General features: G+C 39.0%; 1 protein-coding gene across 1 annotated transcript in view; it reads right to left on the bottom strand.

The window, feature by feature from the left end:
• Positions 1-13830, bottom strand: part of TPP1 (tripeptidyl peptidase 1) — a 1081063-nt gene that overhangs the window by 318738 nt on the left and 748495 nt on the right. Inside the window, exon 9 of the mRNA XM_044074266.1 lies at positions 7022-7094. Coding sequence (XP_043930201.1) covers positions 7022-7094 — 73 coding nt within the window. The remainder of the gene's footprint in view (positions 1-7021; positions 7095-13830) is intronic.

Below are 13830 nucleotides of genomic sequence, written 5' to 3'. Positions count from 1 at the left end.
AGGGTTAGGAAAGGATTAAAAAAGCGGATAGATCAGTGCTGTGCAAGTTTTGTGTTGTGTGTATGTTCTGTGTCCTTTTGTCTTGTGCAGTGGTACTGTTAGGGAAAGAATTTTTAGTAATGTAATGTGTAGGGTTAGGGGCAGGGCTAGGACACAATAGTATGATGGTGCAGGAGGGTGAGGCTATCCTTACCCCTATACCTACACATTACATAACTAAACAGTATTACTACCAAGAAGACACCTGATTTTGTTTTTGTAGCTGTGGATTACTGACATAGGGCTTTTTTACTGAGATAGAAGTATTCAATGTTTTGTGATTGACTTTTATGAGTTATTCAGTGTTTTGTGATTCTTTCTTTTTTTTTCTACCATTTGTGAATCTGCCTGTTGAGTTTTCTACCTTTCATGATGCAATTGTTTGCATCTCTCTCTCTCTCTCTATATATATATATATATATATATATATATATATATATACATATAGGTTTACTATCAAAATTTCACACCCACAGTGTGCGACTGTTCATGTTTTCAACCCAAAATGTCAGAAATCAAATATACAAACAGGAATATGACCGAACAAGGTATTTTAGGAAAGTCAAACTACTCAGGAATGTCGACATTTCTGGTCATGAGTTACGAACGTTATGCAGGGGGGAAAGCCCCTCTGCACCTCCCTTGTGGGGGGCTGTACCCCCCACAGCCCCCTGATACTTGTATATACAAACTCTGAGATCGCACTACAGTGAGAGAAAGTGTAAATTTCCCAATCCCCACTAGAGTGTGATCTGCATTCAAAATGTTGAATCCACAACAGCGAATGCTAGTGTGCATTCGCTGTTGTGACTTCAACATTTTATTTTTTGATATTCTGAAATGTTGAATTAAGCTGTTTGAGTTTTCCAATTCAGACTTTGTCCAAATGACATTTTGATAGTAAACCCATATATATATATATATATATATATATATATATATATATATATATATATATATATACACACACACACACACACACACACACACACACACACACACACACACACATATGGGTCCCCTTCAAAACATATAAAACTCAAAACATCTAATTTCATAACATTGAGACCAGAACATCTAAAAAAACCCATAACATCTAAAACTTATAACATCAAATTTCATAACATTTAAAATGTATAATATGTAATAGTGTATCAGCAGATATGTAAATGTTACAGTTTAATCTGTTAATCTTGTGGTATCACTATGAGATGTTGTAGTTTTCATTTCTACAGTTGTTATTTATACAGTGTATGAATTAATACTCTTATCTTGCCATTCTGTATGTGTTTTTTAGGTCAGGTAAGTGATAACAGACATTATGTGCACATATTTTATGGTGATAGTGATACAGTGGGGTTAGGAAATTTGCTTTTTCCCTCTGTAGTGTGATCTTGGAGATGGTATATTTAATTTACGGGGGGGGGTTGCAGAGCCCCCCCACTTGGGGTGTGCAGGGGGGCCTGCCCCACTGCAGAAACATAGTAAAAAGTGTGTTTGGTAGTTTGGTGTTGTTATATGTGGAGGGGATATTATTTTTATGTGATTTGTAGTGTTCGATGTTCTGATGCACATTTTCAATGTTATGAAATTCGATGTTATGGGTTTTAGATGTTCTGGTCTCGATGTTATGAAATTAGATGTTATGGGCTTTAAATGTTTTGCAGTAGACCCATATATATATATATATATATATATATATACATATGTGTGTGTGTGTGTGTGTGTGTGTGTATATCTATGGCTAAATACTGAATGCACAAACATTCAAATATTCAAAGGCCCCTCATCAAATCCACATTATCAAAGCAGGAAACACTGAATTCTACAAAAAACAGAAACCATGTTTTAATGCTCCCCCATACCCCCCTGCTAATTATGTAAACCATGCCCTTGCCCTCGTGACCAAACCACGCCAACTATGGGTAAATCCAGCTTTACCCACACCCAGCCGTGGGGTTACTGCTATAATATTTCATACAGCCACTATCTATATCCACCTTATAATTTTCAGGTTCACTGGGACCATGGTCTTTCCTAGTCAAGAATGAGTGAAAGGCATAACTTTTTGGCCTCTGCCATTAAGTCTCACATACTCTGTGCCTCTGGTACTTTAGAGATGCTTGGAACCAGTGCCATAATTCATTCAAGTAAAAATGAGAGGAACATTGTCTTGCCTTCTACACTGCCACACTGGTCCCCTTTGCAATGACTAAAGGTGTATGCACAGAGAAAGCTTCCAAGTAAGTAGAGTAAGACATCACCTCTTGTTTAATACGAAAAATGTTTATGCTGACATATGTCCAAAGTCTCCACCTGAGGTGAACTCTAGTCTAGACAAGCTGGACCCTCACTCCCCAAAGATGAAAGAGCAGTCACTCAGCTGTTCATATCTGATAATATCACCAAACCAAACAACAAAATTGTATCTCAATAAACTAACTTGAAAAATATCAAAATTATTTCAAGTTGCCAGCCGTGGTGTCAAGGCCAAGTCCTCTACACCAGCAGGCAGTCTATGTTTGAGGAGGTTTAAATTAAGTTTTCTGAACAAGTACTGAGGGAGCTTTAATAAACATTTGAACTATCACCAGTTTATGCAAAAAGGACCTCAGTTTAACATCTTATTCATCTGATAGCACCTAAGAAATTCTGCACCTCTTCCTCCTGTTATACCAGGATGCAACATCAGTACTGGAACATCACCTCAAAATCACAGTGTAGGCACACAACCAACAGTTGTCACATCTTCTGGCAAAAAAGTATAAATGTGTTGCCTGTTGATTCACCAGTGCTGCTCAATGCCTTGCTGAAGCAGACTAATGAGCCTTAGCTAACAAGAATACAACAGTAGCATTAAGCTCATTCTTGCCTCAATTTCCCCACTATATAACATGTTAAGTGGCTGAAAATAAATTATCTTTACATGAGGATATCAAAAATGACCAAAGTTTCTCCCTATATCATCTGTTAAGAGACAGTAGACATATAAGTTATCTACCCACCATAACTAGGCATCTGTGTTGTCCATTTTCATTCCTCCTTACTTATGGGTTACGGATCCGATCCTCAGATCCAAGTCGGCTGCATACTTCAAACTTCAGATCCAACTCTTGAGCTCCTCCCTTTACCCATAATGCCCCACTCCATCCCTATTGCTTTAAATCAAGTTTGCTCCTCTAGTTCCTAATTGCTGAAGAGAAACAGATTTTTATTTATTTTTTTTATTTAACATTTGTTGACTGGGAAAGTCCGACTAGGATCCACAGAGCCTGTTTTCAGCGGAGGCCTGGGGAGAAATGCTCCAGATGCATGTCTTTGGATTGTGGGAGGAAACCGGAGTACCCGGAAGAAACCCACGCGAACACAGGGAGAACATGCAAACTCCACACAGAAGGCACCCCAGCCGAGAATCAAACCGGATAACCTCTTGCTGTGAGGTGACAACGTTAACCGCTGCACCACTGCGCAGCCCTATAGTCAGATAGAACAGACAGGGCTCAAACCTGGAATGGTAGGTTTCAAACACAGTCCAGTAGGTCCTTCCAGAAGACAAAAAGATGGGGGATGGATAGGAAGGGAGGTGAAGAAGAATTAAAATGAACAACACAGATGCCTAGTTATAGTGAGTACATAACTTATAAATCTGATGTTGTCCTTTTCACTCTTCCTCACTTATGGGACAGAGTTCCCAGCTAAGTTGACCTTGGGTGGCCCTCACAAAGAATATTCCAGAGTACTGCCGATCCAAAGGAGGCTCTAGTTATAGATATCATGTCCAATTTGTAAACTGGAGATGAACTTACCCCCTCTGATCTGACACCTACACTTCAGCTCAGACCCATTCTGATCCGAGGGTACCAGGCAGAACCAGTAAGGGAAACAGTCAGAGTGGAGGAAACAACTTTCTTTGGATCCAACGCCGAGCCTCTTGTGGATCTCAGATCATTGAGCTCCAAAATCACTGGACGGATCAGAGAAGCAGAAATACTAGTCTTAGATGCAACAGGCACACTCATAGATCCAGTAGGGGATGGAGCATGTAAGACCCCCCCCAATCTGGATTTGAGCTCTGAGAAACTTTCTCATCATCCTATCCACATCTGCTTCCAACAAGCTTCTAGATGACCTAGAGGAAGAGGTGGAAGCGGGCCAGGAGTGCTTCTGTGGTGTCCGGTGAAGCTGAGCAGGCAGGGTGGGCAAAGCTGGCTTCATAACATATTTGAGGGTAGCACTCCAAAAAGAAGTGTCTGGCTTTGGATACAAAGACTTAAGATCCAAGGGGGAGCTGTTGGACTGATTGTGATAACTGTAAGAACTGAAGCCTTAGGATCCAAAGGCTTCAGATCCAAAAGTTGAAAAGTCTTCGGATCCAGAGGGGTTGGATCCAAGATTTTCCTAGTCTTTTTCAGCGGTTCCAACAAAGACCTAGGGGACTTTGACAGAGAGCATTTTCGGTGCTCCAAAAGAGCAGACTTACTATATTTGAAGGGGGTTTGAGCCCTTGTTGTAGAAGAAGAGGGAAGAAGACCCCTTAAAATAAGTTTATTTCTTCTGTCTACCAGGGGTCTCGGATTAAATGTGGTGCATATAATGCATGATGTGTCCAAGTGTATGGCTCTGAGACAATAAACACATTCCTTGTGGGCATCTTGGGATCTTATATCCAAAAGAAGTGCATTTTTTTAAAACCTGTAGGTTTGTCTGACATTGGGAAAAGTGAAGAAACCAACAGGTCAATTTTTTTTTTATTTAATAATAAAGGCAAAGAAAGGAAGAACTACCAACTATGGTAGAAAAGACGACCCAAAAAGGGAGGGTAAGAGAGAGAAAATGCTACCAACAATGGTAGAGAAACAGAGTACTATCAAAAGTATGGAAATAAGGGTAAGAGGGAGAGAAAATCCTGATGACCAGTGAAAAACTACAGGGAAGAAGAAAAAAGATAATCAAAAAATTTCTCAATAGAAAATTAAGAAACTCACAATCCCAAAAGATATGCTCGAGAGTGGAATATGTATCTGTTTGCGAAGGTGGCAATTGAGATCTGAAGTAACAAGGATGGAGTGGGGTATTATGAGTAGAGGGAGGAGCTGGAGAATTGGATCCAAAATCTGAAGTATGTGGCCAAGCTGGATCCGAGGATTGGATCCGTAACCCATAAGTGAGGAAGTATGAAAAGGACATCAGATCAAAAGGATTTACCTTGTTATGTGGCAAATGGGTCATTGCTCCGAGTTTATCCATGTCAAAATGATACTGTGAATAAGTCTGCCATACTGTCAACCATGATCCAAGGCACCATTCTGTTGAAGACATCCAAGTATATAAAAAGTTATCTTTCAATAGATACATGGTTATGTCTCAGTAGCAATTATCAGATCATTATGAGCTTACAGCAGATTCAGTAAGATCTGCCAAATAATTGTTGCTTTCCGGCATACTGACATAGGGTGACTGTAATCAGTAATTGCTCATTTTGACCCTTTTGCTATGTTGAGGTGAAAAATGACAGTGGTGGGGTGTAGGATAGTTAATACAAAACAACCCCTACGTTCCCTCCCCACCCATACAGCAGGCAACTAATGATTTAGGTAAAGGTCATACACTTTTCCTTTCTACAAGCAACAGTTCTTCTCAAGTTACAATAAGGCTTTCAGGTAACCGTAGTGGTCTTTGCCAAAGTGTTTATTCAGTGTTAAAACTGATCCCCTCAGAGGAATGTAAGCTGAAAGTTACTGCTCTTCCTTCCACCCTCCCCTCCTATACTGACTCTATTGAACCTGGGCTAATATTCCAAGCTATGCCATTAGCAGCATAGATGAATGATGTAGCCTACAAACCAATGGACTAGCAGAACTACTACCATCTATGCTGACATGTTCAATCTTTTCTGAACAGGTAAACAGCACATTGAGAGCATCCTTTTTATGTGAATATACTCTCAAACAAACAAGCTTTTGAACCTGTTCTCAATTACAGAACGCTTATGTGATTTGTTTGAATGCTCTCTCCAAAGATTTGGGCCATGCAATCCAGCAGTACAGGGAGCTGTGGTCTATTATTGGTGTGGTTTTTAGATGCATGAAGCATCAACTCCGTGAAACTTCTTGGTTGCAATACTGAAGGAAAAATCAAGAACAAGTTATTGATATGTAGAGTGGGGCTTTGTAGAGTCTGAGGTTTCTGATTATTGATTCACTAAAGTTAACTGGTGAATCTGCAAGAGTAATTTAGGCAGGAAAACTACTGAGATGGCCATAGCTCGCAACCACTTAGCACAAAAAATCTTGACAAAGCCAAAAATAATGGGGGGACAAAGCCCTAAAAATAAAGACAATTTATAAATATTGCTCTTATAATCTTAGAAAGTTGCTAGAATAAAAGTTATTGTGTTACCATGCATTTTTCTAAAGGATAATAACTCTGAAACTCAAATACTTGTAATTATTTACTGAATTTAATCATCATTAATTTGCTGCAAAAATCCAGAAAATCACAAATATTATGAGAAACAGACCAGAAGAAACATGAGACAAAAATCTGGACAGTTGAGAGGTATGGATGGCCACTGTCAAGTGTTCCAGCAAATGCAAAAGATTAGCTAAGATAATTGTAATGCCTGCTATGGATTACTGCTGTCTGTAAGATGGCCATCTGCCAAGCTGAAGGAAGAAATGACTTCACATGGCAACTGCCAAGGATAAACTTGATAAAGTAATTGGGTTTAGGCCTACATTTCTTTTACTGGATTGCTATACCTAGTTAATTAAGGAAATGGCACACAACAATGCCACTGACTGACATACTCCTGACAAATGAACCGCCAAGTAAAGGAATTTGCTCTCATGGCAATAAAAAATTACTCTTACTGTGTATATCTCTGGATTCACTGTTATAAAAGGAAAATCATATAAATATGGAAATTAAATGTTGTCATTCTAATTTCTGTTTATATATTAACACTAGAAAAGAAGTTTACCTAGATGCAGGAAAGCTGGGCCGAAAAACATTCTTCTCCTTGCTGACCTCCCTGCAACCTGCTCCATCATCACCTGTTAAAACAATACAAATTATATATGAACATCAGAAAGCAGAACCACTGATAGTTAGCTAATTAACCATTTGCAAGTTTCCACCTAAAGGTAAACAGGCACTCATTATTAATGAACATCAAGTTTACAAGCATATATATGACAGTGATAAATACTAACTTTTCTTTTACTTTCTACCAGTCTCACTCCATTTCAGGGTATATCATTCTATTAACTTCCACAGTATGCTCAGTGGTGTGTCCTTCCAACTAATGATGGTTGACTGCATCTCCTATGGAGATGATATTAAAAGAGGCTGAAGACATGCTGAGCATACATGCCCTTGCAATTGCAGGAACCTTCTTTAACACTGGCTTTGCAGTCTGTCCTCTGTGGCTTTCCCACAACATTTTTTCAATGTACCAGGTTGGTACACACCATTCCAGTAATTACATGCACAATAACTGTGATGTATTTGCATTTCTCACAGAAGGAAGGCCACAACAGCACTATGCCCGAACGCCACTAATCTCTTGTCAAGAACATCTATTAAAATTGCTCTTCTTAGCCCTAATCTAACAAATGCAAGTTTGCTTCCAAATCCTTGTTAGCAGCACAGCTCTACAAAATAGTTCCTTGGTATTATACACAACCATTTTTTTCATACATTGTGTACAGTTTGATATAACATGAAGTGCACATCCTGAAAGATTCTGTAATGAAAATATCATTCTCAAAATCATTTGCAACATTAGATACATTAGGATGGCGCAGTGGTGCAGCGGTGGCATTGTCGCCTCGCAGCAAGAGGTTCTCTAGTTAGATTCTTGGTTGGAGTGCCTTCTGTGCAGAGTCTGCATGTCCTCCCTGCATTCATGTGGGTTTCCTCTGGGTGCTTTGGTTTCCTTCCATGTCATAAAGACATACGCCTGGAGTATTTCTCCCTGGGTCTCCACTGAAAATTGGCTTAGTTCCAAGTTGGACTTTCCCAGTAAATAAATGTTAAATAATAATAATAAATATGTTCTGACTTTCTGAGCCAAGTATAAGCATATTAATCATATGACCCCTTTTTCTGGAAGTTGTCCCACTGAGACACACTCCGTATTTGATGTACAAAACATACATAAGCAAAGTGTTGACAGATTTAAAAACTGCTCAAGACATAATGTGCCTCATTATGAGAAACACTCCTCATTTTGAGTCCATGTTCCTTACAGTCTCAAACTGAAAGGGTCTGTCACACACTCAGTGTTACATGGTGAATTATAATGAATTGTATTAATTCATCAAAAGAACTTTATATAAATATAAAGTAACATTTTCTCTATCCTGTGAGTTTTCTAGTGAAAGTTGTTAGGAAGCGTTCCACATTAGAAGAAGTAGTGTTCCACATTTTGGAAATGCAAGGTTGACACTGGTTCAAGAGCAAGCACACATACAAAAATATGTGCAAAAGCAGAAAATGCATAACAAAACATAGAAGAAACATCCAGAGAGTAGGGGACTGCACTCAAGTCATGTTACTTTTGATTAGCAAATTCAGAAAGCAAATTAATTTTATGAGTTGGGTAATGAGAGCATGCAGTAGTATTAGGAAATGGAAACAACGAGGAAAGAAGGAAGGAACTAAAGTAGGTGGGACAAAGAAAAGACATAAAACAGGAAGGAGCAAGGGTAAACTTAGTCCAAAATTGGAAAAGGCTCTTCAATATAAAAATGCCTCTGTTTTGCTCACAGAACATCAATATAGGTTTTTAATCATGTCCCAGTATTCCCATAGACTCATTTTTAATAGTATTTGACTGTGTTAAGATTATTAAAAAAGAGAGATAAGTGTCAAAGACAGTGCCTTCTCAAGTGCACTTCCAGTGCAGTGCTACAGACTTCCAATAAACAGCTTTAAAGAAACTGTCTAGCAGTAGCATACAGATAATTTCTCATTAGTATCCCATTAGTACTTCATTGCTATAATTATCTTCTGGGCAAAGACTATGAAAAAATAACAGATTCCACACTAAAAATGTTCTCATATAAGGTAAAACTCTGAACCTTCTCATTGACACCACAAAATGCTAACTTCTTGAAGCCTCTCAAACAATTTAATGAAAACACTTATCTATCAGTCACAAAACCTTCAGAAATCAGTTGATTAAATCAATACATGAGGATTACTATTGCATTACCTTTCAAATCCTGAATCTCATAACACCGACGTTCAGAATGCCGAGAAAAAAATAATGAAAACTTACAATACAAACAGCTGATGTTTCCCAGGGCAAGTAAATACTTGTTCAACACCTAACGTACACACACCAGGCTGTATAACGACCACCTAGGTGGGGAGCTACACCCCCCACATCCCCCCTAACTATATATCCCAACTCCGGGATCACACTACAGTGGGGAAAAGGGCATATTTCCACAAGCCTACTTGCCCTGGGAAACATCGTCCATATGTAATTGTCAGTCGCCGGTACTATCTCAACATTCTGAATGTCGCTGCTATGGGCTTCCGGATTTAGAAAGGGATCCAAATGTAAATATTGTACTGACGTTTACATGTATATTCACTGTGGGCCAAGTACATCATGTTATACAATGAGCTCATTCATGTGGCAAACAGGGCAGGATCCAGCACTAGGTGACCTACACAGCTACCTAAGGCCCTGTACTGGCTAGAGTCTGAGCCACAACAGATTCATTTAAAAAAAAATGTTTTCTTGCATAATGCTACATTTTGCAGCAGAACGGGTACAGGCAAATTTCCTTTTTATAGCGGAATGGGATGGTGTAGTTACATATTTATAAGACAGTAGGAATTGGCAGATAGATTTACTTTTTTTTTCTAGTAAAATGACACAAGTTGATTTGCTGGCATAAACTGAGATAAGAGCAAACGAGCATGTACCTGGCATGAGATTTAATGGATTTGCTACTATGTTTTGCAGCAAAATGGGAAGAGACAGAGAGATTTACTTTCTTTTGCAGTAGAACAGTGGGCATAATCAGACACACACACACACACACACACACACACACACACACACACACACACACACACACACACACCAAAGAGTGCTTTGCACAGCAGAGATGGATTTAGTCTGCTTCCCAAACAGAAGTAAATGCACAAGCAAATTTACTTTTTTTTTTTTTTTTTGCAGGCATAAACACCTGTGTGCGTGTGTTTGTGTGTCTGGATGGGAAATATTGTAGTCAGAGACGGCAGTTAAGTTAATTCACTGACTTACAATAAAATATCCAGGTGGCTAGATACAGAATGCACAAAACAACCCAAGGAGAGATGCCGAACCAATTAACTTCAAAAGTTTATTGAAGACTAAGCACTTTCATCCTGTTGCTCTCAGGACTTCATCAGAATAAAAAGCAACACCACATTCCTTTTATATGACTTCCAAATCAATTCGAATGAACAAGAATCGATTTGTGCTGAATACATTTTAATTATTTCTAAAAGAGATAAGCATACATATCCAGCAGTCTAAAACCTATCCATGTATTCAACCCTTAATGGAAAAAAATCTAAGGAGATATGTGCAAAATCAGCGATAAAATAAAATAAATAAAAAAGTAAATAGACTTCAGTGATTTGTAAAATACATTACAATGAGCTAATTGCTTACTGCATAAAATTAAAACATCATATTAAGAAGTTGTGTTTAAAATACTTTGAAAAAGAGTTAAGATTTTTTTCTGGAAATGCAGTATACTCTATAATCATGGTTTGAAAACAGCCCAGGGACCAAGATACACTTAATCTGCCATATTTTCAATGAATGTGAGATTCAACAAGTGAGCTTCAAGGGGAGAGAACTGTTTTCAATATGCAACTATTTTGTTAGCAAATCACCATCAGTGCAGAAGGGTGTGGGTTCTACTTCCACACCATGCAGGTAGATTGCTGACACTGCAGTGCAGTATGGGGGGGGGGGTTGCACTCCTAAGTGTGCACTGTCCTTCGGATGAGACACTAAACTGAGACTCCATTTGGCTGTGTTGGTGGTAGGTCCTGTGAAATATTTTACATCCACCAGAGCTAATGAAAAGAGTAGATGAACTTCCCCAATGCTCTTGCCAAACTTCTTCTAGTAGCATAAATACCAACAATAGTCTCCCCTGAAAAGAGGATATTGGCCCAGGGGAGTAACCTGGTCAACAAAGGATAAATAAATGGCAAGTTTTAAATTAAATCCACATTCCTGTGTCATTTTTAAAGTAAAAAAAAAACACAGTATGCACGCTGACAGATTTAAACAGTGTTTATGGTAACTCTGAGGGAGAGAAAAAAGTAATGGGACACCAAAATAGCTGGGGGGGGGGGTACTGGTCCATTATGCTGAATAAGGCCCCATTTGACCATGATCTGAGTCTGGGTGTGGACACGGCTAAACCTTATTACAGCAAACCTGTGTTTTAACAAACACCCACCTTACACAATCCCATGGCCAAGAAAATATATATATTATAAAACAAAAAGGGTTAATCTCATTGTTACTGACTTTTTCACACAAAGTCCTGTTGAAGATTAAGTTAACACAGGTAGATTTTTAACATCCATAAAATGTGTCTTAAACATTCTAGTTTTTTATAAGTGTGAATGTTTTACCACAATCACAAGTAGTATAGTCCCAAAACAGCATTTGTTAATAATCATATATTAACCAGGAGGTAATTTCTACCAGTCTTTTTATGCCACTCATTCAGAAAAAAAAAATTTCAGATGCTGACTTCTACTTGATTTTGGATAGTGTGACATCCGTGCCCTGGCACAGCAATCAAGCAGCCTCAATCCTCACCAGCCTCAATCCTCACCACTAACACCAGTGAGGGGCATCTTATATAGGAGGAAAGTATAGCAAATGCACACAGTAAAGTGCAATTTCCCTTAAGAGCACACAGAGATCATAGTCCGGGGCTGGTCGCGCCCTTGCTCTCCAGGTCCCCAATAAGACTCCCCACTGACACAGCTATAGGATCCAGCTCTCAGCCTAGTGGGCAAGCTAAAACCTCCAGCACCCTCTCTGTCCAACCAGTGCTTTGTGTCCCTGCCCAAGTAGCTCACACACACACACACACACACACACACACACACACACACACACACACACACACACACACACACACACACACACACACACATACTTTGAGAAGAGTTTATACAACCACACAGACACTCCTGGGGAAGGCTGGCACAGGTTCTCCAGCTGTGCTCCTTTTTCCCAGACTATACGGTAGTACCAGCTGCCACCACCCACTAATATTTATCAGCTACTCAAAGACCCTTAAAAGGGTGTCCAATTATTACTGTGCAATATTATTATCCAATTGGTAGTATAGCCCAGGGCTAAAGCTATTAGAGTGGCTTTGTACAATTTTACCAAAGGCATGCAAGTACTCTAAAGAGCTTAAATTCTGTCTACAAAAACAAGGGTTTAAAAACCTTTAATAACAAATAGTCAAAACACAAGACAATACTTTTTTACTACACAGTGCTAGTCAGGAGTTCAGAGATCACAGAGAAATACTTAAAATAATTTGGTAGTACAGTTCTGACATCACAGAAAAACACAGTCTAATCTTTCTTGTTTCTAGCTATTTATTAGAGAAAACCCAAGTCTAAGATAAACTTACATATAGAGCAAGACAGTGCTGGTGAGTTGTATGGTCAAGACAAAATGCTTAATGCTCTCTGATTCTCTCTGTTTTTAAAATCACATTGTTGGTTCAGATTACATCATTCTTCACACTTCCCTGGGTTCCCAGGCTAATAGAAACTACATTTACATTCTTCACCTCTGGGCAGAAACAAGAGCAATAAAGGGCATTTAGGCATGCAAATTTTGGCCATTAACTCTGGCCTTAAAACAATAGGCAGGATGCCTCACTCTAGACTTACTGGCTCAGAGTTTTAACATCAAAGGGTCACAACATGCTTTACTTGGTCAGTAGAGTGCACTGTTGTTACATTTTTTTCAGTTCCACAGGTAACACTATTTTTACTATTTAAGACAACAAGCCTGTGGTTTACATTAATATTTACAGATGACAGAATTATCTCCAAAATTCTATCTGGCTAGGCTGGCAGCCTTCATCCATCTTCACCCAATCTTCACAGATATAATTAGAAGTTACTGAAACTATATGTCTATATCAGTCTTCTGCTAGTGTGGTATACCAAAACCACACTGAAGTGAATACCAGCTTAAGATAAACTTTCTGTATGGTCCCATTCAGGTTCTCTGGAATGAAATGTACTTGTAGTAAACTAAAGCCACTAATTTGCTGGGTCTATATCAGAACATCGAAGTATTAAAACTTCGAATGTTCTGATATTGAACACTATTCAGCGAACGCTATGAATAGCAAAGCTGCAGAACAGCAAATTCTTTCCTTGAGAAAGAATTTGGTTGGCCGTTTCTGTGGCTTCACTATTCTTAGCGCTGTAGTAGAAAGTTACGGGTTGGGTTCAGGTAAGTGTGCGATTGTTTGTACGTTAGGGTTAGGGGTGGGTTAAGTGAGTTAGGGTTAGGGCGCAGGTTAGGCATGTGTGAGATAGTGACAGACTTTAGGGTTAGGGGCGGTTTAAGTGAGTTAGGGTTAGGGCACGGGTTAGGTGAGTGTGAAATAGTGACAGACCTTAGGGTTAGGGTTAAGGTAAGTGGGTAGATGGTAGTGTATGTTTAGTTTAGTGTAGCGTTAGATGTAGGAATTTAAGTGTATGTGTGTGGTTGCT

This window comes from Protopterus annectens, chromosome 6.part0, assembly GCF_019279795.1.
Source record: "Protopterus annectens isolate FY-2018-M chromosome 6.part0, PAN1.0, whole genome shotgun sequence".
In the NCBI taxonomy this organism is placed as follows: domain Eukaryota; kingdom Metazoa; phylum Chordata; order Ceratodontiformes; family Protopteridae; genus Protopterus; species Protopterus annectens.
Note: the sequence above shows the minus strand (reverse complement) of the source record. Positions and strands in the feature narration are given on the sequence as shown.